The sequence below is a fragment of the Amblyomma americanum genome, chromosome 3 (assembly GCF_052857255.1).
Source record: "Amblyomma americanum isolate KBUSLIRL-KWMA chromosome 3, ASM5285725v1, whole genome shotgun sequence".
NCBI lineage: Eukaryota > Metazoa > Arthropoda > Arachnida > Ixodida > Ixodidae > Amblyomma > Amblyomma americanum.
The window spans coordinates 162,515,380-162,542,381 of NC_135499.1; the positions used below are offsets into that span (position 1 = coordinate 162,515,380).

Consider the following 27,002-nt stretch of genomic DNA (forward strand, 5'->3'; position numbering starts at 1 on the left):
GTGCTCGCAAACAAAACAAATCGAAGCGAAGGATATCCGTCGCCAGGCGCGGAGAGTTCCGTGGTGGAGAGTAGAGACGTTGGAGACTCCACTAGCCAGTCTCGTGCGTACATCTGAAAGCGCAGTAACTTCGCTGCTGTGCGTCGCAAGGCCGTTCTTGCGAGCCGCTGTTACGATAATCCGTGTGCCGCACCGACAACGGGCATCGTCGCAAGATGACGATCATCACGCAACCACTGACTGAAAAGAAGCTGGCCAAGTCGCCCCAGGCCAAGCCTCTCGTTCAACATGAATCGGTGAGTTAGGCTTACGCTAAAAAGGATATCGCCGGAGTTGCCACCCCGGCTTTCGATAACGACTGGTTTTCGTTTCCGTTCACGCCTGACGCATTCCTGACGGACGAACGAAGTGATCTGCGCCAGTGCACTTTGTCGGACGCGCGACATCTGTGAAATGCGCACTTTTGACGAGGGACACCATCAACAACAATGTTGTCTCTCTGAAATGCTAGGAACGGTGTTGGAGAGCGCTTTATCTTCGTTACATCGCGTGCCGCGTCAGCATCCGCATTGCTGTTCCTTCACTTTTCGCTTTGTTCAAGTTGCTCTTTGCGCGGCCAGGCCGCTGTTATGAAACGGCATGGAGTTTCTGTTTGTCAAGGGGTGCTCTCCAGTCAGTCCGCGCGGTTTCGGTTTTCTTGTATGCCTGCTCGCTTTCGCCGTATTGCGATTGAATTGCCTTTTTCTGAGCAAATATACCTTCTCGAGTTCTTGACTTTAATGTCTTCTTCTGAATTCCTGTGCATCAGCAAAACAAAGTAGTAGGGAGTAGCCTGTAACCGCTTGTAACTTAGCCCGTGGGGGGCGTCTGCGTAAGCTATAAGATTACCGGGCTCAAGCGCCGGCGCAGTTGCCTCGATCTTTTGTCTGGCAGCGTAATTTGCGAGGGCGTAGCTAAACGTATAAAGCGAGGAAGCTGTACTGCGTACTACATCTGTAGTGCGGAGAAGATTCTCCCCAATGGTCGGGAAGCGGTTGCTGCTGTTTGAACCCGGCACTGCTGGACTCGGCCCAGTCGGCCTCTCGGGCGCCGCTCTCCGCGTGGAGAAAACAAGGGTGCCTCAGAGGTTGCTGCCTCTTTCGAGAGAGATCGCTTATTTTCAGAACTAGGGGCACGCGCAACTCTGCCGTTTGGACTGGGCCCGCACCGCAGCAAAAATACCGATGTCGACAACGTACTGTCGCCCTTGCACTGTGCCAAGAAAGAACTCGCGGCGGGCGTGATCTTCCAAGAAGCTGGCGTCATACTTTTTTTTCGTTTTTTTTCGCTACACGTCTGCACCGCCATTGAGCATGCCGGCGCCGTGCTTATAATTCAAGGGCACGTGATGTGCGCCTAGCTCCCCGAAAGTTGTGCCGTCTGAATGCCGCATATGCCGCGAAATATTCATGCATTTTGGTTCGAAAGGTTGGATCGTGTTTTAATGATCGTCGTTCGCAGGCGTGACAACGTCAGTTTTTGGTGCCTTTACATTTTGTATCATCCTTGGCATGCTTATATGAAGTAACTTTCTTTGGGATGTACAGGTGCCTGTGAGGTGTTAGTGGTGTACTACTGCACACGAACGTGGTCAGCCATGCTGAAAAGCGCCGAAATAATGTTTATTTCAACCTTCGAACATTTAGTGAGTGTATAGTGGGAAAGAAAAATGGTCAGTTTTCACATGGAGACATGCTAAAAGCATTTGACTCAGTCGAAACCTGAGAGGCATTGCGGAATTGGGATATAGATGCAATGAGCCTTATGTAATAATACTGGAAGAGAACTAATCACAGCTGCACAGCCACCATAGTCCTCCATAAAGTCAGCAATAAAATTCCAACTGAGAAAAAGCTCTGATGCCAACGTGAACTGACAAGCGCCTATCAAACATATTTTCCTTCATTCATTTGTACCTGCGTAAGCAAAGCAGATGAGTGTACTGTTCCTACACCGTGTTTATGTAATACACAAGGTGGACCAAAGTCTCCAGGACGCGCGATTGGCAATCTTGGCTATCTATGCCAACTGTTGCCTGATTTCACTTGCACACATTATAGGACCCAAATACAACTCTCTCCTTCACAACATTGGTCTATAACTGCCAGCTGATAACAAAGCTTTGTGCTCAGGTTGATGCTAGTGTGCCCTGGGGACTGGATTCAGAGGTGTAGTTAAATTCTTGTCCATTGGACTGCATGGCATGCCTGTTGTGTATTAAGAGGACTAAAGTTCAAAATTCTGAACTTATTCTTTGTCAAGTATTGTCAACAGCTGTGCTCCTCACCATTCTGTGCTTGTTTGGCGTAAGATGCCATTCCTTTAGCCAAGAAACTTTTAGTTCAGTAATGAATCCTGTGCCAAAATGGTGACTGGGCTAGTTTATATTTGTAAACACACATGGCAGTATCAGCACTGTAGCAAACCAAACTGCGAAACTGAATGATTCGAAGGAAACCGGGAAAAACATAGGGAACTCTGGTTTCAATATTAAAGCATTTGTTGTGAGTGAAATGCGTGTTGCATTCATGTTTTTTTTTCTTTTGCTGTGTTTTGTCCTTTGTTTCATTTTTGTATGGTAGTAAAGATCAGCACTAATGTATGTACTTCACACCATAGGGGTTTATTTCATGATGTGAAATGTGTTGTTATGGGCTCGTGTACTATGATTTAGTCCGTTACACGTAGTGGCACCACTCAGGGCTTTTTCTCCTTTTTATGCTTTTTGTAAATCTTGTTCTAATATTCTTATCTAACTTTGGTAAAGTCACTCCAAGCTGCAGAGTATTACATCTTGTAGTGCTCTGGGCGTTATTTCTTGGAACAATGGATTGGGTGCAACGTGGCAACTTGCTGGTAGAAAAGTCAAGGTGGAAAGTGTCTTGTTAGTTGCCACGTGTATTAGACATGTGTGATTTTCTCTCTTTCCAACAGTTTATTCATGGTGGCCACATATAATATAGCTTTAGATTTTAATCCGTAATTCTAAACACTTATAAACACCTGTAGGCTAAGTTTTGCAAACAGTGTGTGCGCTCTTCGTAGTTTTTTTGCATTGTACCCTGTTAAATAAATATTCGTGATTGATGAGAGTGGATGTCATTACTTGGAATGTTTCTTGGGCTATAGCAATTTCAACAAGCATCGAGCATTCAGTTTTCCTTTTTGCCTCCGCCTTTCTCTTAAGTGTTGCAAGTGTTGCGAAGCTGCAGTATGCAAAGCTTCTCATAACCAAGACAGTGAGGAATTTCCAAAGCACTGTCACTGCATTATGCTGTCCAGTGAACTGGTATGGAAGCGGGAATGTACGAAAATTAATAAGGTTTGTTGCTAGGCCCACTGTTAGAAGAAATGGAAGCGACAACAAGTACTCTGCTGTTCTTTCTTGAACATATGGCCCCAGTTTGTATTGTCATACTTAGGTATAGAGAAAGCTCTGGAGGTATCGATGATGATCATGACATCTTCCCCACCACCTAATTGTCAGCTGTTGTGCCTCTATTTTTTTCAATGTCTTCTGGACTTCTCTTCAGATCATTGTCAATTTCTGGTTCATTTATGCCAAAGGACAAATTTGCACTCATATGTGGAGCAGTTATAGTATAGCCGTTCTCATATTTATTTCCCAGCCTTTTTCCTTACCCCCCCCCCCCACTTAGGCTGGACTGCCAGCCTTGTGCAATAAACCTTTTTATTATCGTCATTGCTGTGTGATGTGCAGCTCGTTGAAAGGCTTGGCATTAAATAACGTTCATAAAAGTCATGATGCAGCCAGTTTTTTTGTGTGTGTGTGTTTTTGTGTTCTGAATTCTGAGAATGTTTACGGATGTTTTTGGTGACCTTAGGGCGCAAAAAAAGGCCATAGCAGCTGTTTCTATCTGCAAAAAACATAGTGATAAAACGTTAAGAGTGTTAGTGCATTTAGGTGGGAGCCAAGACTGACAGACAATGAGTAGATTTTCTAAGCCTTTGGTGTGTGCACGTTTCAGAGATTTGTTTTCACTTTCGTTCTACTTTCTCTGTACAAATTCACAGTGCATGAAGTTTATCAACGTTTTAGATGAGGCATTTAGATTTCAACAGAAGAATGACACTTCACTGATTAGGAAGACTCATCTGAATGATGTTTAAAAGAAAGTTTATATTTATCTGTGAATAGTCGACTGCGTGCATGTTTTGGATGTCTAGAGGTACGGTTTTTCTTAATACCAAATTTGGGCAGAACTCACTCTGTCTGGCCTAGCAGTTTGCTGCCACCAATAGCAAGACTTGTTTGATTACTGGCAGTTTAAGCATTCGCTACAGCAGTTGGTGTGATTCTGTTCCTGCCTTCTGCTTATTTGAAAAGAATCCTTTTCAGCAGAAAATTGGTGCATATTCAGGTGATCAGTGTAACAATAGTTGAATTTGCTTCTCTTGTAATAAAGTGTACATCAGTTGAATTTGCTTCTGTTCTAATAAGGTCTACATTTCTGTATGTTCTCAGTGCCCTTAGTATTACAGCGGAACTAGGTGTTCGGCTTGAGTAGTTCTGTTAAAATGTCCTACTGTATTTTTTTTCTTTTTGGGTGAATTCAAGCATTGGCAAGCTAAAAGAAATGTGGCAACTTCAGCGTAAAGCTTACTGCATCCACTTTGAGCTTAAGTTTCCGTGCATCAATGTAGTGGTAGAGAGCAGCTATTCTGGCAGTTGCCACATGGCATTTCCAGTTCTTATTTTCTTGCTTTTTTTTTGCTCACACTGAGACAAGGAAAGAAGAGAGTTATAACCAACTCATGAAAATGATCTTCAGCTGTGCGCTTTGGTTATACAGTTTGAAGGAAAACTGAACTTTGTGAGAAAAAAAAATGAATTATCGGAAGAAAAATGCTTTCATGTTCTCTCCTCTTCACATTCATTCTATGCTGTCTGCTTTTGTGTCTTTCCAATTGTGAACTAGCTAACTTTAGCAGTGCTAAAGCAGATATGTTTTTGCAGCCGTGCTCATTTCTGAGGACTGAAGCTTCAGTGTACTTGGATGAGGAGGGTTGTAGTTGTGCGCCCTTCATAGGAAAGGAGGTAGAACTGCATCTTCCTTCTTGCAGTGAATATGAGTTGTGTACCCTTGTCCGATGCTGTTTTTCTCTTTAACCTCTGCAGGGAAACGAGGGCGATGTTGAAGGCAGCCCAGTGATTGTGACAATGCGGGCACGCCGTGTAAGCACCACCACAACACTGTGCGTCTTTTTCACTGCCTTCCTGGTGTTGGCCACAGGCATCGTTGGTGGTGTCTACCTTTACAGGCAGTTCACACACTACAAGGTTTGTTGACTTGCCAGCTACTCTTTGTCTTGGGACAATATAGATTATTGTGCAAGTTTTGTTTATACTGCTTTTCTTATTGTTTGTTTCGTCCTTTCAAGGCACTGCTCTCTATAATTTCGAGGTGTATGGACCGTAATTAAAAATTTGCAGGTCAGAGGTCTGGGGATACACTTCCCTACGCCATTCCTCGGACTTCCGATTGTACTGAGAGTGTCTGTCAGCCAAAATTCTTCCGCAGTTTGTGGAATGATTGCTTTATGATTGCTTTATTATTCTGAGACATATGCTGACCTGCTTTCTGAAATTGTGCTTATAAAATTTTCATGCTTTCTCTGCGGTAGTGCATTAAGTGCTGCTGATGGTAACCTAAATGTGGTGCTGTCATTGAGTTTGTTCATAGTATGTAATTTTTTATTGTGAGTGTGGTTGGTTGCAATTCTGAAAGTTATTTGTGGTTCATTTTTCAAGTCCCAATACCGTTTGTGAATGCTTGGCTTAACTTTCGAAGTATTTTCACCCTAATAAATGTTTGTCTCTACTAAAGCTTTTATAGCAGAAAAAATCAAGCTGCGGAAGCAGACACACTAAAAAAAGGAACAAACAGACAGGTGGATGCTGAATTCTCACATGAACTTTAGTACCCGAAAAAAAAAAAAGCTCTCAGAATAAATAACCTGCCAGCTGCATCTGTGCTGATGTGTGCCTTGACCACCAGGGCAAGAAAAAAGAAAATGAAAAGATAAGGAGAAGCAACAGAAAGCACTTTTATATAGACGGGTTGCATAAATGCCAGCAATGCTGTAAAATGCTAAAGCGAGTTCTGGCAACACTGTGCAGCGCCGCCATTGTGCAAAACAGCAAGGCAAGCGAGTCTGGTCGCAGTGAATATATCCCATTACGGGATGGCAAAATCATCCGACGGCGATTCAGCCGCTCTCGGACCAGAGCATCCGGCTGTTCTGCGAGAGCAGGTCGTGCACTGAGTGTACTTACGATCGTAACCACAGCATCCACATATAATCATACGCCAATGTGGCTGCTCTGAATACAAACACCAGCCAGAGGCTGCCGTGCTTTACGCTATATACTTCAATAGGCAATTCCTGCGTGCCGCTAACAAATCAGCGCCTCTAAAGTCATGCTGATTGACTACAACTCAATGGGTAAACACCTGTGTATCATTAACCAGCCAGTAAGAGTATGTAATTTGTCATGCTAATCGACTCCTTGAAAACTCAGCGCGCATGCTGACAAACAGCGCAGAAGATGGCGCATTGTGTAGTCCACTTTCAGTCCCTTGTTTTTACGCCGTTTTATATTCTTAAAAATGTACAAACTTGTCCAAATCTTTAAATAATTCGTATGCGCTAATTTCTTAAGTAACACCCATCAGCAAAATCATGAAACTGTATTTGTGGCACCTAGCGAAGTGTCAAATATAAAGCGTGTAAAACACCTAATGGACAGCTCTTTGAAAGCATCCATAAACAGGTAATCTTTATTTACAACGGTGCTCTTGTCTTCCTGAAAGCGCCATGCTTTCGCAATAAGAAGAAAAATGCCGTAATGATTGCGGTGGATGACACGGCGCACATCATCGACGAGATGTCAGACTGCCCGTCCGGAAAGCTTGCCTGTAATCACCTCACTGCTGTAGTGGTGTCGTTTTAGCTGGTAGTTAGTTTCCTTGCAGCCTTAGGTTGTTTAAATGCAAATGTTGAGGGCACGGCAGCTTGGTGCAAATGCTGGTAACCATTTTCAGCATTAGCGACGAAGTCACTCTCAACTAAGTGGATTCTGGTCGCTTTTGGTGCGCTAAAAAGTGCTCCTTCATTCCTTCTGATGGCCACAATCAACTTCTTGTAAATGTCCGACTCCTTTGGGATGCTGTGGTAGGAGACCTGAAAAAAAAAAATTAATTTTACAATATGCCTTGTCATGGTTGAAAATGCAGGACTGCCATTTTTGCCCAGCTGCGCATTTTATGTCATGCAGCACAGGGAAAGCTATTGTGCCCAAAATGGTTTAGGAATACTAGCAATCCAACAGAGCAGTGCAAATGATTTCTGCCCAGAAGCTTGATCTCGACATCGCGGACATGCAGATACCGCTTCAATGCGTCGAGCTGTAGGGCCCTCAAATATGGAAATGGTTTCATTTTTTGTACAGCAAGCCAACATCCATCATTTTTGTTGGCCCGCCCCCGCCGCCCTCTAATCTCTAGTTACAATGCACTCCAACCTGCACTCCAATGCACTACAATACAATGCACTCCAATGCACTCCAAACCCATTGCTTAGCCCAGCGTTAACGCAAGTATGCAGTAACTATTTGCGCACTAATAAATACTTTGTTTCACCTGTTTTTCAAATGTGACTCAAGTCATTCACTGCAGCGTCTTTACGTGAAAACCTTGTTGTTTCAGCTACAATGGTTGATGCAACTAAACAGAGTACACGTACGCTGTACCTAGCAAACGGCAAATCTCATGAGTGCAATTTTTTCATTAGCTGCCCAAATCCAGTTGTAATCAGCGCTTGTTTTTATCCTCGCACATGTTTGATCACCGTCAATGACAGCAGCAATGAGGCGTGCATATGAACATGATCTGAATGCGTTAGATAATCTGAGCTGGCATCTTTGACGCGCGTGCATCACGAAAGTGAGGATAGGAATGGCGCGCACTTACTTTTCATCCAGATTTGTCTAAGCGTTCGTACTGCGCTCACAGCGGCACCCAGCAGTTCGGTGACATGGTGTCACGTCATTAAATGTAGCCAGCTGATTCCAAGCAAACACCAAAGTCCAAAAAACACGAACGCACTTGGCAACGGCAACAAGCGGCAGGCAAGCGAGCAAGGCAGACCTTCGCGTCTACGCCCGCTCGGCTTGCTCCTGCACAATGGCGGCTACAATGAGCTTTGTGTAGCTGTGCATAGATGGCGCTGCTATGGATGCCATTTTGCAACTCGTCTATTGCATAACATAAAATTGGCTTTATAATCAAGTCAAAGCAGCTGTGAGATGGCTGATACAAGACTTGCCAAGCTGGCTTGTATGGAATGACTTAGCAAGTTTTCCCATAAACGAGCTCTTCTAAGTATGATCACATTGCCAAGAATTCCTCAGTATGGCCCTAGACGTGTTCTTCAGTCTAAATACGGTCATCACATTGCCAAATCATGAAGAACCACAGCCATAGCAGGTCATAGCTAAAAACATCTCAATAATACCTACTGGCTGGTCTGTACCGCACAGGACTGGCCACATGTGGAAGTTTATGTACCCCTATGTGGGCACAGTCCATGTGAATAAAATTATTTTGTTTTCATTGTTTTTAATTCTCCTTTCTTCTACTTTTTTGGTTTCCTCATGCTTAATTTTTCAGTGCACTCTGATCGTTTATCATGGTATATATTGGTTTTAATATCCCCAAGCTGCACATGGACAGTGAGAGAGGCCATAGTGGAGGGCTCCGGAATAATTTGGCCATCTGAGTTTCTTTAACTTGAACTGACATCCCACTGCTGCCATCAATGATGCAGTCGCCGCAGCTGGGATTTGAACCAGCCACTTTGGGCTCAGCAGCTGAATGCCATAACCACTAAGCCACTGCAGCGGGAGGTCAGCTACTTATCGCAGTGCATTTTGCATTGATACTTGCTTATTTTTGCCATAGAAATGGAACGCTACCACCCCGTACAAGTGACCAAATTCTTTAAAGGAACATTGCCATTTGGTGTGAAAATAGGATTAGAAGATCTGCTTGCACTCACTTTCAAGGGTGCCTGCCTTTATTGGCTGTGAGTGGCAACTGTCGACTTGACTTGCTGGACTTCATTTTCTTAGGGCCGCTCAATAACGGTGTTTCATTTCAGCCACTTGGCGCGAACAGGTTCCAATGGCATATACATTTGTATATGAAGCAGACTTGCATGTGGGATTTGAGTGCAGAAAGACGAGCAGTATTTCAGGTGGAGTGCTTGAAAGAGATTGATTTAAATACATGCATGAAGGGATATTCTGCACTTCGTGCAGTCATTGGGCACACTCAATTTACTACGCCATGGACATCTTTTCATCAGGGCACAAACCATGCTAAGCTTATTTGAAGCTGAAAAAAAAATGGCAGGGCGTTAACGTAGCTAAACTGAGTAGGACATGAGAGCACTTGAGGCAACACCACCTCAAAGAAAGCCAACCGCATGCAAGATCTGATTGTCAGCCGCTATCGGCAGCCGTGCGCGGGTAGGGGGGAGGGTGCCAGTTCTGCGCATTGACGGAGCAGCTGTCTCTGCCGCTGGCGCTCGATGAAAGGTCAATGGATGAGGCTTCACACATACCTCGGGTTTTTCAGCTTTGCTAGCGAAGTAGTGCTTTCACAGTAAAAATGGCAACATTGCTTAAATTGGCAGCTGCCTTCTTGGTGCTCCGGAAACCAACAGAATTGCATGGTATGCACTTTTAATGTGATGAAGCCTCATTGGGAATAAAATGTGCAGTCAGTCATAAAATTCGCCCATTGGCTGAAGGGGAGTGAGGTCACTTCAGGTAAAAGCATCAACAGCTTCTTATGCTATCACATTGCCAGCCCATTATGTAATTACATGACCCTGTGAATTTTTCCCCACTATCACTTTCTGTGGTTTTCAAAATGCATTTTGTGCTTAATATATATGCTTATATGTTGCATGCTGCGTCAAGGAATGACATAAGAAAGCCAAGTGGTACCTTTCGTTTGTGCCTTCACATCCTGAGGCTTTGTGTAAATGGTTAGGCTTTCAGAAAACCAGTTCTGTTCTGTGTTGCTTGGCAGAAAGTGTGGTAGGTATAGATAGGCACATGCATGTCACAACTTGAAGTGAAGATTTTAGTTGTAATATATTGCTCCCAATGTCAATGCTACTTGCTTAGTCCTTTTACATATGTGGCCAAACGGGCACATACTAATAATAATAATAATTGGTTTTTGGGGAAAGGAAATGGCGCAGTATCTGTCTCATATATATCGAACCACGCCATAAGGGCACATAATAATTGGTTTTTTGGGGGAAAGGAAATGGCGCAGTATCTCTCATATATCGTTGGAAACGGTTCCTGTATGGGAAGGGATAAGGGAGGGAGTGAAAGAAGAAAGGAAGAAATAGGTGCCGTAGTGGAGGGCTCCGGATTAATTTCGACCACCTGGGGATCTTTAACGTGCACTGACATCGCACAGCACACGGGCGCCATAGCGTTTTTCCTCCATAAAAACACAGCCGCCGCGTTTTTAGCAACGTCCTTTTGCTTGCAACTGCTTGTTGGAGCCAGAAAGTACCTAGGTAGTTTCTTGTGTGCAGTCGGATTGGCTAGAAAGTACCCAAGTGTCCCCAGGTTTTCCAAAATTAAAGCCTGGACTCCATGTACGCAAAAACTCACGCGAACGTGAAGACGACGGCGGCAAGCGACGAGCGACGCCGTCGCGCGAAGCAAAATGCATGTGTCGCTTGCCGTGTCGCTCAGATCTGCATCCAAAGAAAATTTCGCTTGTCGCCCGGAAGTCCCCTACGCGACTGGCCAACCATAGCCCCCCAAAGCCGTTTCCGGTTTGTCTACGGTTTCTCACGGGTGCATCTCACGAAACCCGCCCGTCGTCTTGGTCATCGCCACCGTCGATAAAATATTTGGTATTGTAGCTAAGAGGCAGACCCGCATGATTTAAATAATTAAAACAATCTACTTGTTGGGTGCGGAGGGCTAACAGCATTTGGAGCGGGCTACGCGAGTGGGCGTACTGCAGGGAGAGATGCGTGTCGAGCCGCGGGTACCGGTGCTCGATCCACCGTGCCGCTGCGCTCCAACTGTGCAGAAACACTCGCGGCGCGCATTCTCACTGGTAAATTATAGTTTGCTCACTTACAATCAAACTGCGGTGACAGTTTATGGGAGTGTTTTTACTAAGCCGGAGTGCCCAGGCACCGAACGAAAGCACACCTCCCCAGTGAACCCGTGATGTGACTTCGTCTCCGCAAGCACGCCTTTGGCTATCTCCACTGCCGCTACACCGCTACCGTAGAGGAAATATTCCTTTGGCCCTGACTATGAGGCACACTCACAAAATTTTAAGAGAGAGAACAGGTTACGGGCGTGTTTCTAAGCTGGAGTCCGCTGCGCACGTCGCGGGTTCGCGTCGCCTGCCGCCTTCGCTTGCATGGAGGTTGCCCACAAGCGACGGAGCGAACGCCGGCCGTTCGCGTGAGTTTTTGCGTACATGAGGCGAAAATTCGCGGCGACACGCCGCGCGATGGGCTGAAGGCTGCCGAAGCATCGCGTCGCCCAGGTTCTGGGTTTGCAAAAAATTTCGCCCATCGCCCGGAAGTGCCGTGCGAGACTAGCCAATGACGGTAGGCCTTGCGGGTGAGTAACTTCCGATCCGTCTTGCGCACGAAAGTCGATTTTTTTTTTTTTTTTTTCAGCGGGCTTTCCGCGCGGAGCAACAGCCGACGCATCCCTCACCATGGCAGCTATGCAAGAATTTAATGAAATGCTCATTAATGAAGTTCAAAAGTAAAGGGTGTTGTGGGTATGTCCTACACGCACCATAAGTCGCAAGAGCGCAGGAATGTCGCCTGGCGCCTCATCGCAGCGTCCCTCGGGCGCACTTAAATATATTTTTTCAATGTTTTTATTGTGTTTTATCTTGTATGAAGCCTTAAGAGCGTTGTTCTACGCGTTAATTAACGCAAAATGACTGAACGCTGCAGCGGCCGCAATCGAGCAACACTGAAAACGCGCCGAGTCCGACGCCGAGTCCCGTCGCTTCGTGCTGTTTGCGCCAGCGGCAGCGATGGGCGACGGCGGTGTCATCGCGCGACGTATTGGAAGGAATATCGCCTCATGCGGTTACCGCTTAAGTTTCTGCAACATTAGAAATGGCCTTCCAGACTGCAAGTCTAGAATCTTGTTGCAGTGTTCTTTTCAGTAGCTGTGGCTAAGACTGCTCTCTGAGTAACATCGTGTTGTTGGTTTTTTGTGTATCTTGTAGCTGTCGGAGAGAGAGATAAACAACTTTAATGAAGCACCAGTCAGTGAACGCCACGAGAGAAGTCCATTATCCCCGTCGCCTCTAGCTGTCAGCCAGAATCCTTTGGGACACAGCACCCGAGAAGTAGCATTTTTTGTATTTGATGAGCTTAGAAGGGGCTTTTTGTTTTTACTTTATGGCTATTTGTTTTCTTTTTTGTTTTGCACTAGAGTCCCATCATCTTTCCTGCTTTAAGTGAAACAAACTAAGGCACGGCTTCCTGTGTTGTTATCTTTTCCGCAGAATGCCATGTTAGCAGATGAGAAACAGTTTGTGTTAGTGTGTGTGTGTGTCAAACATCTTTCTCTTTTTTTTTTCACTAGCATTTTCTCTTTTAGACAATATTCTATAAACCACTTTGTTAATAGTCTCTTTTAGATCTTAATTGAATTATGCTCACATGTGGATGTGAGTATAATGCACATACATGGATGTGCAAATAATTACTGCGATTCTGGGCTCATTGGGTGGTGTGCACGCACATTTGAATTTCAGGTGGAGCAAAACACAACAGTGTTTAGACTAACAATTCTAAGCTATATTCTCTAGTTGTTTAACTTTTTATTTTTATGTACATGTTTTTGTATGTATGCATTTTCCTGTATGTAGTAGTATGTAAACCATCTCTTGCTCTCTTCCTAATATGACTCCTAATGAGACTTTTTTCTTCCTGTCCGTTAGCTTACCCTTTCCCTTCCTTTTTAAAGAAAATAATAAGCTACTAGCACTGCTACCTTTAGGCATACCTTTCATGGATAAGTGACGTGCTGTTTTTAATCTACAGAAATCTTTGCATTTACAACTACCTTCGGTGGCTAGTATGTGTGACAAGTGTGCTCCAATTCACTTACTTGCTGCTCTCCACTTTCTCTCTTCTCTTCACCACTTGAATGACAGTACCGCCACTTTCGCGGCTGGTGTGGCGTGCCATATGTGTCGGACTCAAAGATGCCCCCAGTCATGTCCGGCTCAGAGTTCCTGCGCCAGAGCTCACGAGGTGGCTCTGGCTCCTCGCCAGAGGTCGGAAGCTCTATCATGGACCCTGTGAGGAACAATGTCTTTCAGGTGAGCACAGAATAAAGAGTCACTAATTACGCAGTTCTATTTCTTGCACAACTGTTGACATACATTTATGCTGCCTGTGCTTGTGGAAACAGTCAGATTAATTGTTGAAATTAAGTGCTGTCGCTGTGCTTAACTCCCTTGGCAGGTGGGAAAAGTTAGTGTAACCTTGAGTGGGTGTCATTCAATATTAGTATCTCGTGAAGTTTGAGTGGCACTCAATGCTCTAGAGCACTTGTTCTCAGTGAACTCATTTTAGTGATTCCAAATGCATAGCCTTGAAGGCACTGTTTCAAGAGTTTATGCAAATGCAGCTGTTTTTAAAAATGTGTTTCAAGATCGGAAAATAGAGTGTTCTGAAGCGTACAGTTGTTTTGCCAGCAATAAGGCAACATTGGTCATAATCTGAGTTTTAAATCCCTGAAGTACCTTTATGCATATCACCGATGGTAACTGTAACAGATTCCATGCAATTCCTTTTTTTTTCTGTGTTTTGTGTTTGTAAGATAAAGGGCACTACAAGGACACTACGCTTGTGTCTGAATCTAGGCAGATGTGCCTCAGTCTCACTGATTGCAGATGCTTCCTTTTGGTAGCAGAAATAAGTTTCTCCTATCAGGGAATTAGAAAAGGTCATACTAGACATGAGCACGCTTCACCAGGATTCTCACAGTCCTCATTAGCAGCACTTGTTAGTTATTTTTTGCTGATATGCACATTGGATACACACAAACACATGGCATGTTTATCTGAGAAAACCTGCATCTGAGGCACGTCAAATATACTGTATATACTCGTATAATAGACCCACTTTTTTTTCATAAATGTTGACGTCAGTTTGGGGGGAGGGTCCATTACACGGGAAAACATTTTCGAGATTTTTCAGAAGGGTCTAAATTTCATATATCTCCGTCCTTCCGTCATCAACAAACGCACGTAGTCAGACGTGTTTGTGCCACATTGTTCACTTTGACGCAATCCGTCAATTTTGCATAGTTGATAGGGAGTGTGTAGAGTGTGTAATGCGAATGTTTAAGCCTTAGCTTAAAGCACAGAACATCTTGGAGCTCTGTCAAATTCGCTGAGGGCCTCACCTGGCACCTTGCCCCCCCCCCCCCCCCCCACACCCACCCACCCTCTGGCAGGAGCTCTCCTCAAAAGATAAGCAAGTTGTGCTTGGCACACTGCCAAAGTCTGTGCTGTGGCAGCCCAAAGTCTGAGGAACACCCTACAAAAAGCTAAAGGCAAAAAAAGAGTAAATTATGGATGACAAAAGTGGGGGGCAGATTCATTACGCGAGTATATACGCTACACTTGACCTGTGCACATGAACATAGCAGCGCCTATGTACCAGGTGACAATCCCGATATGAGAGAAAAAAAAAAAATTGCGATTTCACATTATGTGCTTGCATGGCTCAGGCTGCATTGTTCACACATTTGCTTCACTCCAGAAGCCTGAGGCGTAGACATGTGGAACGTTGCTGAACTCAACAGGATTAGAAGCTTTCCTAGCAGCAAACATAAAAGTCATGCTGTACATGCATAAGAAGCTAGCGATTTGATCCTTTCTTCGAACCGCTCTGCAGTATCTGATGATGCGGCAGCTCTCATGGTGAGCGGCATAGTACACATGCACCAACAGCATCAGACATCTTCCCTGTGGCTGTAACAGGAAAGACTGCTTGCATTTAGTTTACAAAATTTTCAGTGTGATATCAAGATTTCATGCACAGAAACTATGAACAAACAATTGATCCTCAATAACTGAAAAAGGTTATTAGTTTCTTTTTGACATGGAACTATGTGACCAGTGCTCACTTATTTACTGTTCTTTTTTCTATTTTAGCTATGCCACTGAAAAAAGTGTTTGATCTTTAACTCTGCTAATAATATAATCTTGTATATGTGTGTTTTGTAGGCTTGTGCAATTAATTGATAATTTCAAATATTTGGTCGACTAGTAAAGTATTTGAAATTTCGGAGTATTTGTCTCAAGCGTGCAAAGTTTCTGGAATGCTTGCTTCATGTGGTTTCGGTGCAACGTACCTTCTGCAGGGTGGCATCATGGCACACCCACAGCCCCGACTGAATGGACACTGCCTATGTGCATGAGCCGCATGTATGCTGGAGCCATCCTGCGCATGTGCGGCACCCAGCTCTGTACCTGCCAGGTGTCAGTGCCCGCGTTACCCACACCGCAAATGTACAGAAACCAGCACGGTGGCGTGCTCTAGTCAGGGGACGCGCAGCCCCCTTGACTGTCGAGTCTGAGCTGATCGCAGCTCCCGCAGCCACACTTCTTCCCCTGAAATTTGCTAATCAAGTGCGATGAACGTCGCGCGAGCATGGGAGGGAGCCAGCACGGCGCCCATAGAGATGGGTGCCCCTGTCCAATGCCTGGCACGAGATGGTGTCTGACGTACAGTGTGTGCGCCTTGCAAGTGTCCATGCAATCGCATCTTAAAACTAATAGCTGTGCAACAATGCAGTCCCAATTAAGACAAGCAGTTGAAAGTATCGCAAAAAGATCCTGCACCTCACAAAAATATAGGTTGGCTCTGCATGTAGGTCGACCGCCCCAGTTTCTGATGGCCATTTTTGCAAAAGGTCAACATAGCCTCATGTACAAAGCTTCAAATCTGTTTCTTTCCTTTTTAATATCACGGCCTTGACGTTAGAAAAATACATGACTGAAAATGCTTGTTGTGCCATTCAGCCTTTTTGTTTGCCAGAAGTATTTGAAATGTTCATTTCAAATTTTCTTTCAGCCAAAGAAAATGCTATTCGCACAAGCTTAATATTTTTAATCTCCAGCCGCTCAAGAATCTTAAGCGATTAACATTAATTTGGCATGCAGGAGCAATTTGACCTGGACCTGGAGTTTGAGCAGTACGAAGAGATAGAGGTGCCGGACTTCTCACATGGGCGACGAGGCCGTTTCATTCATGACTTTGCGGCCAACAAGACGGGCATCGTGGATGTAGAAGGGCGCCGGTGTTTCGTGATGCCGCTCAACCGCAGCCTTGTCCTACCACCACACTCACTCTTTGACCTGATTGTCAAGATGCGGGTAAGCTTTTCTATCACATGTTTAGTTTTCTGATTTTATCTGCGCATCTTGTGTACAAAGTTATATCATACTGCTTTGATTGAAGCTTTGAAATGCAGAAATGAACGTATGAGTGTATGCTGTCTAATGAATATAGGATTATGATGTGGTACTCGGCTGTGAACTCCTTTATGCGTAACCGCAAGTTTGTTGTTTGTCAAGCAGTGAATGGTGTTCGTGCATTTATCTCAGCAACTGCAAAGCCGGATGTGTGTAAGGTGCTGCTGCAATGATGGCAACAAATTTACATAATGACATTTGCCATCATTGAAATTTGAGTGCACGTGTAGTCACTAACTTTACCAGCTAACCATTTAGCCATGGAGGCTAAAGTGTTCCTTTCCTGCTTGCAGTGCATAAACTTTCTTGGGTCATCATCACTGGTGGCTTTGTAGCTCTGAGAAAGGCAAATGAATGCTGATGTTGTGAGTTTTGAATGTTCACCGCAGCCTTTGCGAAAAACAAATTGTTAGCATGCAATTTGTTTGAAAGGCACCCAGTCTGGCTATGTGAAGGCAGTGGGATGTAATCTAAATGGACATGTTGAAGCACATCTGTTAAGTTTGATCACATTGTACCTAGCATAACAACATAATGCCACGTCCATGGTGTAAGAAGTCTTTAGCAGGTTTCTGTTAATTTTGGAATCACATTTAGGGCAGCTGCTCAGCTCACCTTCCTGTTTCTGGTTCGTTTTTGATTGAAAACAGCCTATTGGTCCTGCCATGCATATGCTTAGCATCCATATTGGAACAAATACAAAGCACTGTTTGTGTATCAGTAACTGTGTTCAACGCTTCCTGCTGTATGATTTTCAAGGCTGTGTCCTTCCTTCCAACTTTTGTGCTTATGCTTAGGCTGGCTACTACGACGTGGACACGGAGATTGTGCGTGAGCGGATGCGCGTCGTGACGCCCCCCATCCTGGACTTTCGGGACGTGGGCTACTACATCACTCGGGAATGCTCCGCACTGCCCACTTACCGCCTGGAACGCATGACAGTGCCAGGTAATGCCTATTGTATGTGGCCAGTGGCAGGCTCCAGGGGATATGCCCACTGGTGGAGTTGTCTGGTGTAGGCCTATGGGATTCTCTGGTGTAACATAGTGTTCGATCTGCAAACATTTAATTTTTGCAGCTTTTCGCAGTACAGTTGGTTTCTGATTGTTCAGACTTGAAATGAACTGAAAAATTAGAATTCTGTGAAGTTTGAATTAAGAGGAACCTTTTTGGTACAAGGGACCTTTACAGGACAAGTGCATCAGTTTGGATAAGCCAGAAGTGGAAAGATATTATTCCAGTGTATTTGTTACAGTATTTGCTTGAAACATAAACAGGAATTCTAGTTTTGTCACTAAATAGGGCTTGCCAGTTAATCTTAAATTTAGCTGAGTTTTCTCATATTAGTGCAGTGATTGCCTGATTAAAACATTATCCACCCCCAGTGTTGTTGCACAGGGAAGTCAGAGTTCAAGCCTGAGCTATAGCTCTTATCAAAACGTTTTGTTATGATGTGCGAGGATGGGTTTGCGTCTGTGCCCTGTTGCCTGTCTCCATCTGCTGGATGCCACTGGCCCAGCTCACTAGCCAAAGGCCACCCTCCTAGTTAGTCAGAGCCAAGTTTTGCTGCAGACCATGCGTCCTGTCCTGAGGTCATGTCACACATACGAACACCCACACTCTAGCCAGATCTTCGAAGAGCACCGTTCAGCCCTTCTGCTGTTCTGTCCTATTCTAAAATGCAGGAATAGAGCAAACTGGCAACTTGACTGACTCCATTGCTGTCAGTGTGAATTGCTGGTGGTGGCTTTGTGTTAATTTGCATACTTCGCATAGCACCAAAAAGCGCTGTCTGTCTCTCTCGGTGTTGTGTGTATGTGTGTAGGAGAGAGTGGCGAAATCCTTGGTATGAGTGTTTAAAAAATACTTAGTAATTTTTGCTCGAACCAGTACCCAGAGTTCATTCCATGCTGTGGTAAACCAGGATACCAGTTTTTAATACCCCTGTCACACGGGCATTCTATAGGTGTTTGAACAAAAAGACACCTTCCCAAAAGGAGTTGTATTCGCAGAGTTTAATCGCCTTTCCAGAAGTGGTCTTTTCCGAAACCGGAGATTGCCAATCTCTTTTACGGCTATAAAGGTGTAGCCTCTAATGTAGTGTACGCTAGCAATTATCTAATAAAAAAAAAACGAAGTAAATGTACATTTTTGTGTCACAATTACACATTATAAAAACGAGTTTTGTGTTGTGCAGAAGCTTAAGTAAGCGCTATAATGCACTTTTTCCACAGCACTCTCGTAAGCAGATGATCCTTTCCATGGCGATGGTGATACAGCCATACGCCGCAGCCTCTGCAATGTCGCTAGACAAACTTGTAAACTTCGCTACTTCTGTGAAGGCTCTTGAGGGTGTCTCAATAAATCTTTTTTAATTTAACGTTTCGGAATATAGTGCAGCTAAATTTACTAAAACACGTGTAATACAATATGTTTCTGATTTATATTTTGAGATGAATCTGTTTATTCTCACTGGTTTTGTTTCAAGATCTAGCGCTATGCTTTCGATACCATGTTCGGAAGGAAACGCTAAGAAGAGATCAGCGCTCGTGTGTCTCCTGCGCAACTCCTTTCATTTAGAAGTCCTTCAACTCGGTAAAGGACCGCTTAGGTAAAAGAGTTTTTGCATGCTCGTATAAAAAAGGTATAAGTCAGGAGGCATTCACTTGGGACTGGTTTTGGCACCTTCTTTTCTGCATGTATAGGTCTTCACTGAAAATAGCATTAGTTCACCGTTTCCATACATGCTGGTAACTGTAAAGTCACCAAAGCGACAACTGCATATGCTTCCAAAATTATGCAGTTGGAAATCCGAAATTGCAGTTATTGTTCATTCAGTTCTAGTGCAGTAAATAAACTCAAGCATGCCAAGACACCTGTTCTGCACAAACAAAAACAATTAAATAACGTGCAACTTTTTAGTGCAGAACTGTGTGCCTCATCACAAGGTCTTGTCTGTTTTTTCTTCGCAGTATTCAAGCGCAGCATTGAAGAAAGCCAGCACGCTGTCTTTGTTGAGTTTGCTGGCAACAAGATCAGCCATCTTGACATCGTCAATATCAATGACGCTGTTGGGGCTGGCGGCTCCCATGCCTGAGAGAACACAAGGAATGGAGCAGCATTCATTGTCGGCTAGACCAGAGAGTGCGAGTGTGTGAAGAAGAGAGTAGCGCACCAGTCTGTGTCTGGAGTGCAAGGTGCTTGTGTCAGCTGAGGAAGGGTTTCTTTTTGTCCCCTCCCACCTCCTTGCCACTCTCTTTATCCCTCTCTTATGTTCACGGTCTAATAGTTAAGTCCTGTTCAAAAAGCAAGCAGCAGTCACTCATCTGCTAAGCTGGCTTTTACTGCTTGCATTTCCTAGGTTTGTTCATTTTCTTTCTGAGCCATTTTTTTTTTTTTGGACAGCATTTTTACTTGCTATTGCATACATGTATAATTAGAGTAGTGACAATAAGTTCTAGCATTTGCTTTTTTCTGTGCCAGCAGTTATTTTGATGGGCACTTCCACTGCTTCACTGATATGTGGGTTCGTAAAGCTTAGCATTGCGTATGCCGGAAACTGTTACTGTTTGACGTATTTCGCACCTGCATTCTCTCTTTTGGTGCATTTCATTCCGTTTTATTGCTGGTATCCACGGGGTATCTAGTCATTCTTATTAAGAATGGTTCTCAGTGGCTGGTGCAATCATGTGTCTTCTCTGTGCATGTCTGTCTCCCTATCAAGATGTTTTCTTTGTCTTATTAGTTATGGAAAGAGCTGTGCATGTAGGTCATTTCCTATTCAAGCAAGTCTGTCGTCGTTGGATCCTGGACATGCTGTCACAAAAGCTTTATGGTGACATGTTCTAATCGAACACGGACGAAAGTTTCCCAGCATTTTGTGCTTGTACCAGAGCAACGCCTCTTTGCTTCATGAAGTTTGAACAAAGAAATAAAGTTCGTTGTTCTGAAGGAGATTAAAAGGCAGTTCACCTTTCCACAGCAGTCACACGCTGCATCGTTTTGTCATCTTGCAGGGGTGGGCTTTTAGTATTGTCTGTATCAATCTTACCAATGTCTGGGAACTCTGTCGGCTGTAGCACAGATGGATTAGGCCAGTAACCTAAGCATAATGATTGCATATGTGCTGTAAAGATAAGGCTCTGGCAAGTTGTCACCCGATTGCCAGCTTTACTTCACATAACCAGCCTTGTTCAGTTTGCAGTGTACATGTGTTGCAAGTGTGTCTTGTCATGGTAGTTGGCTAAAAACGCATTGCAGTCAATGCAGCTGCATTTGTGCCAGCAACATCCTGGTATGTACCAGGCCAGTGTTCTTTTTGGCTTCAATGCTTTTGTAGAGCTATTGTGAACTCGTGCAAAATCGATGCACTAGAAAATCGCATTTGCAGTGTGTTCATTTCCAATATCATGTAGCAACTGTTTCAGGCGTGTGCAGGTTGTGTGGTAAACATTCAAGACGTTTATTGTGCACATGTATCACAAGTATACTTATTGCACGTATGTACATTCACTCCAGCTTGTATTTTGTGTTCATTTTTTTCCCCCCTTTTTTTAAACACTTGTAGACTTCGAGAACAAAGCCTAGTTGCCAATTGTAGCCTGCTGTTGTTGCCTTGCTCAACAATTGGGCAAGTAGAAGAAATAGGAGAGTACAAAGGTGGTGGCGACCCCAACACGTATACATCGTCTGGTCTTGGAGCTGTGTAATGTTTGTTAACGAGAAACTGCGATAGTACTCAATGTCCATTCAGCAAGTAGCTAATAAAGCTGCTGGCGTTAACTTAATTCTCTGTTTTGCCAACAGCTTTTTTTGTCTCAACTTGCTCATGGTACTTGCTGCAACCGTGTTTCACTAAGAAGTGCTTTGAGCATCATTGTATAACTTGCCAATTAATGGTATTAATTACAGTGACTGCTTATTGCAAATTGTTGACAGCAGTTAAAGCATCTGTCAAACAAAACGACCAACCTTTGTGTCTAGTGTATCAAGTGTCGATACAGAAAAACAAATGTCCACTCATTTGCATGCAAAAGGTTGCTGACATAGTGAAGCAGTGGAACCGATGGATATTAAGAGGATGTTTAGTGCTTGCACAGCTGTAATTTCAATGCCTTGATTTTATTGTTTAGTGATGCCATATTTTCTTTCTTGTACCTTTTATTTACACGCATTGGTGTTTGGCCGTTTTATACTGAGTTGCAGAGTGGATATTTTTTAGCTATTGTCTCTTTATGCTCCAGAATGTAACTGCAGCTTTGTAAGCACAGTGAATGACGAATGTTATGAAAAAATGTTGCTATTACAACTACTACTACTTATACTGCTGGTATCGCACATGATGCATAATACACCCTGTACACACTGTTCCACCGACTGCAGTGCACAAGTATACACGTGTATTGTCATAGTGGTTCCATTCTCTCGCGCTGTCTCCTTTCAGATTGGTTAATAAAAGGAGCTCGGAAGAGATGATATGATGTCTTCATCAGCCACCTCTCGGAGGAGCTGGCCAATGCTGTTTCGAATGTCGTAGCGCAGGTATCGAGTCACCACCATCACAAAGAGGTTGAACATCAAGACGAGGTTGGATATGAACACCACTGTGATTGACAGCGTGGTGTTGTACCTGACAGGGAAAAAGAAAGGAAGCAATGTTAGGCTCTGGCATTTACGAGAAATCATTTATGTGCAGCATTTCGTTACGAGCTTCTTTTTTTTGGCACTACAGTGCTTGCTGCCACTCGACCGTCACCACCAGATCCTGCCGCATCACTCTGCAACGATGCATATGCCTGCATAAATAGACGAGTTCCATAGAAGCTTGCTGCACAAAGTCATCTCTCCAGGCGCTCATAAGGTATGCGCGTGGGTCACTTCCAATTATTGCAAGAACTGAACAAGATGCGCCAGTTAGGCCGCTTGTTAAGTGAACTCCCGCCGCGCGCCGCGTCATTTAAAAAATGTGCTAACCAGCTGGCGGAGCTGAAAATTCCTCTGGCAAAACCTAGAGCTCGAATAGAGCAGGCAGAGGGCAATCGGTGACTGCATTGCAAGGTGGTAGATTACAGACGCTAAAAAAAAAAAAAATTGAGACCTGGGCTTTTCGGTCCGAATAATGGCTAGGATGCGACCGCGTGGTATGCACGGATTTTTCTCTTGCTTCGCGAAGACGCTCAGAATCCGGCTGACTACTTCAAGTTCGTGCTGGCGGCTTCGTTGGGAAAACTCCACTTTGCCTTGACAGCTGGCGTACATGACGCTGAAACATAAAATCGTGATGGTGACGGCGAGCATTCGAATAGGTGCCATTGGGCAAGCAGTGCTCGATGAGAAATTCTGACGCTTCAGTTCAATTCGTTCCTTCTCAAGCACTTCCACAGCATGTAATAAAGTAGCCGAAACCACCCGCCGAACTCTGCCAACGCCAACGCGATCGTTCACAGTATCAAGACACCATATTTCACAAAATGCCGCAGAGAGCGCACCCTGGAGCGCACCTTCTTTCCTCCATGGAGCGCACGCGCAACCGTAAACTAGATCTACCTTACCTGTACCTGTACTGTCGTTACCGCCAGGCATAGAGCTACTATCCCCAGATGTTTAGGTTCCCCCACGGTTCCCCGTCGAATATTCTCGTGCCGTTTTGCAGTCTTCCTTCCTCCATGCGTTTTGCAGTGTGTTATATTTAGGTAGGGCGACGCACCATGAACATCTATGTGTTTGTTCATCTCTCGGTTTCACCCTAAATAAAGTGTTTGCTCCTCTGTTCTACCCACGACCATGCCTACTACGACAAAAGCCGGTCGTGGTTTTATTGACTTTACCCTATACAGTAAGGAAGCAGTAAATGTTTGATGTCTTGTATGAGCGGACAGAGTTTAATGGCGCTCGAGTGCTTGAAAGTTTACTGGCAAAGTTTTTAGAGCACAAGAGAGGAGAAATGGTTCTTTTGTTTTGGTGATTTTAGAACCACGATACAGTGTACACTGTAACCACAAGCGACGCGGGCAAACACGCCGAAACCTCTCATACCTCTACATGCGGTCAGGTGTCATACGTCTACGTCACTTGTGTAATGTTGTTATGACAACGGCGGTAACGGCGGCCAAACTAAAATGGCTGCTAATACGTACGAGTTGCGCTTGGCACCTGACAAAAAGTAAGTTAAATAAGAAGTCCTGTTATGATTATGGCTCTGCGTGTGCTACCATAATATTGCCACATCTCTGTCCAGGCCAGAAAGATCTGGTGGATGAAAACAGGCGCTGTTTTATGTAGGTTTTCAGCCCAAGCAGCCAGGGAATGCGTGAAAGACGTTTTGACGAGCCAGTTCGACGACAAAGTTTACGACCAGGGTCAGGTAGCAGCATGGGCGAAAGAAACGACGCAAATAATATGTGAGAAGCTTCAAGGTACGTTTCATAAATAAAAGCGGTTTGTCGCGCATCATGAGATTTATCACATTGCAGACCTGAGCTTCGAACGTTACAAGTATGTGGTACAGGTGGTCATCAGTGAACAACGCGGTGAAGGTGCAAGGTGAGCGTCCATTGTAATGTGTTAGTAGGTGTTAGCAGAGGGCCATATAGTGAAAAGGCGGTTTATGGAGACATCACAGAGCTAAACTGGTCGGAACGTAATGGGAGCCTCAACATCCTTGCTTAATTTGTCGATTGTAAGGAATTCCCACAACCAGGTGCGTTCGCATTACACAGGCAAATGCAAATTTGGCCCTTTTCTCCTTTGGCTAATAGCCTAGGTGTTGAAGTTTAAAAGAAAAGCCCGTGACCAACAACGCTTATTGTATATATCATTAAAAAAAATGGCGCAAGCTATACTGTCACATACCCCGGGTAAAATTCATCAATTCATACGTTCAATTCTGCAGGATGGCTTGCCGTTGCCTTTGGGACTCCGATACTGACGTCTGTGTTTCAGAGTTCTTCAATGGCGTAGGTATCTTCTCTCATTGACGATACTCATTCATTTTCGCTATGGCATATGTGTAAGTCATATTATTTTTCCCTGTTGCAAAGGACACACTGTTCTGCGCGGCTGTCGTCCTTGCATCTTATTACTATTAGCCTGCAGAAGAATAACGGTAAGCTTCATTCGTCTGTGCACGCTAATGTGCTCTCGTTTTTTTTTTTGTAGCTTAATTTACCTCACCACTCACCCATGCCGCTGACATTCGGCGCTTATGATGCGCCAACGCTATCGTAAAGTACGGAGGATTGTCAGACATATGTCTATGCGTTTTTTTTTTCCTAAATAAGAGTGTAATAGAACTGCTTTTGGCAGTATACACGTTAGGATTCTTTGGGATAATTCGATATTGTTGTGCGGCTTGATAAAGGGAGCAATCGTTTATTAGGGAGTAATTATGTGGGTTAAGCTGTGACCCCATACTCAGAGTACTCTTTGTATTAAATATACTTTGGGCTTGTCTGCAGTTTTCCTTTTACCTTTTCCAGCGCTGCACGTTTCCTAGCTAATCATCCCTTGGATCCTCACTGCATCGAGTGTGACAGTAATCATCTTAGCAGCGGCGCGTGGGCAAGATGGCTTCAAATGGGGACAGAAATCCCCAAGATACGCCGCTGGAGAACCAACAATCGTCTGATTTCACTTGCACACATTTGATAGCTCAAGTCCAACTTTCACGTCTACAAGTCTGGTCTGAAACCCCCGCCAAGAATAAAGCTATTTTCCTGATGATTTTTGTCCCCGATAGTACCTTCAAATACGTAAAGCTTACATGCCACAAGGACTGATTTTTCGACAGATCTGGTAGTACGTATATAGGATCTTAAATGTAACATTATATTTTACAGGCAGTCTTGTCCGTATAGTCTGAAGTGCAGTTTTTTTTTATCACAGTTTAAAATATTCGCTCCGGAACCAGGGAAGAACTCGTAAGGTCACCCTCTGACTTTCTCAGCTTGTGTTTTTATATTAATTTTTAAGGTATCGTGCTTCATCTTGGTGCAAGAAGCAGCTGGCGCGTTATTCTGGTAACACGTCGTTTAAACCGTCGCTGCTTTTTCGTTAGAAATCTCTCTCCCAAGGTGAGGTTAGGTAGTAATTACTCATTAGCATCCACCTGAGCGCAGCCATACGGCCACAAAGGAGATACAGCTTTCTCCGAAGCTTCGCAGGAGAAAAATTCTTCCTAGTCCGGGTGATCGAACCCGAGACCACCGCTTGTCCGTGCCAGTCGCTCTACCAGCTAAGCAAACCAGAACTGCTAGCAGATGGTAGAGCGAAGCTGAATTGATCAGCTTGAAGCAGGAACGGTGTTAGTCTGATGTATTCCGGTAAGCGTAAGGTATGTGGACTTTAACATCCCAGCTTTAGAGCTGCACGTGGGTACTAAGAAACGCCGTCCTGGGGCACGTGCTACAGGTTAATTCCGACCACTTGGGGGTTCTTTAATATATGCTGACATCGCACAGTACACTGGGGTTTCTGAATTTCGCCTTGATTGAAATGTGGCCGCCGCGGCCGCGATTTCACCCCATAATAATAATTATTAATAATAATTGGTTTTTGGGGAAAAGAAATGGCGCAGCAGTATCTGTCTCATATATCGTTGGACACCTGAACCGCGCCGTAAGGGAAGGAATTATAAAGGAGGGACTAAGAGAAGAAAGTAAGAAAGAGGTGCCGTAGTGGAGGGCTCCGGAATAATTTCGACCATCTGGGGATCTTTAACGTGCACTTACATCGTACAGCACACGAGCGCTATAGCGTTTCGCCTCCATCAAAACGCAGCCGCCGCGGTCGGGTTCGAACCCGGGAACTCCGGATCAGTAGCCGAGCGCCCTAACCACTGAGCCACCGCGGCGGGTCACCCCATAGCCTTGTGGCCGGCAACCAAGTGTCATATAAAAGCCTTTCATCTTCCTCTCGCTCCCCATACCCCACATCTCATCATCCTGTACAGGTCAGGGTCAGCAAGCCTTCGGGGCATGGGCAGTATTGTATTTTGCTAATCATGCATGCCGGGGCCACCCGCCAAGAATACTAAGTAAATTATTATTATTATTACATCCAGAAAAGCTGTACAGTCGAGCGCGGATATGTCGCTCTTTCGAATTATTCGATATACCGGACACACAGGTTACCCTTTCAAAGTCATGTGTAAAAGTAGAGGAAAGTCGCGCAATAAGTAGTCATTCGATATATCGAACGATTCGTCACTCCTCTGTAAGTGGGGCTTTTCCTAATGGCGCTTTTCGATCAGCTCTCTCGCGCGCGCAGAAACGGGTCAGATGCGCGGCCTTGGGCGCCTGTTGGCAACGCTAGAGCTGTGAAACTGTGTGAAGAGGTGAACGTGAGGTGTGCTTGAGGGAGGCT

General features: G+C 44.5%; 3 protein-coding genes across 3 annotated transcripts; 2 read left to right on the forward strand and 1 right to left on the reverse strand.

The window, feature by feature from the left end:
* The first annotated feature begins 8 nt into the window (after nucleotides 1-8).
* Nucleotides 9-22,113, forward strand: LOC144125311 (integral membrane protein 2B). The gene is made up of 6 exons (XM_077658576.1): nucleotides 9-296; nucleotides 5,180-5,341; nucleotides 13,305-13,472; nucleotides 16,329-16,541; nucleotides 17,438-17,588; nucleotides 19,613-22,113. The coding sequence occupies exons 1-6, from the start codon at nucleotides 216-218 to the stop codon at nucleotides 19,735-19,737; spliced, it is 900 nt and encodes a 299-aa protein (XP_077514702.1). The 5' UTR covers nucleotides 9-215; the 3' UTR covers nucleotides 19,738-22,113.
* LOC144125312 (uncharacterized) lies at nucleotides 20,953-23,180 on the reverse strand. Its single transcript, XM_077658577.1, has 2 exons — nucleotides 22,738-23,180; nucleotides 20,953-22,269 (listed from the first exon to the last, which is right to left on the reverse strand). The coding sequence occupies exons 1-2, from the start codon at nucleotides 22,950-22,952 to the stop codon at nucleotides 22,089-22,091; spliced, it is 396 nt and encodes a 131-aa protein (XP_077514703.1). The 5' UTR covers nucleotides 22,953-23,180; the 3' UTR covers nucleotides 20,953-22,088.
* A 551-nt stretch (nucleotides 23,181-23,731) lies between these two features.
* Nucleotides 23,732-25,361, forward strand: LOC144125313 (dynein light chain Tctex-type protein 2B-like). Its single transcript, XM_077658578.1, has 6 exons — nucleotides 23,732-23,802; nucleotides 23,922-24,055; nucleotides 24,113-24,182; nucleotides 24,532-24,595; nucleotides 24,680-24,744; nucleotides 25,118-25,361. Exons 1-5 carry the CDS (start codon nucleotides 23,759-23,761, stop codon nucleotides 24,725-24,727), a joined length of 360 nt encoding a protein of 119 aa, XP_077514704.1. The 5' UTR covers nucleotides 23,732-23,758; the 3' UTR covers nucleotides 24,728-24,744; nucleotides 25,118-25,361.
* The last annotated feature ends 1,641 nt before the right edge of the window (nucleotides 25,362-27,002 follow it).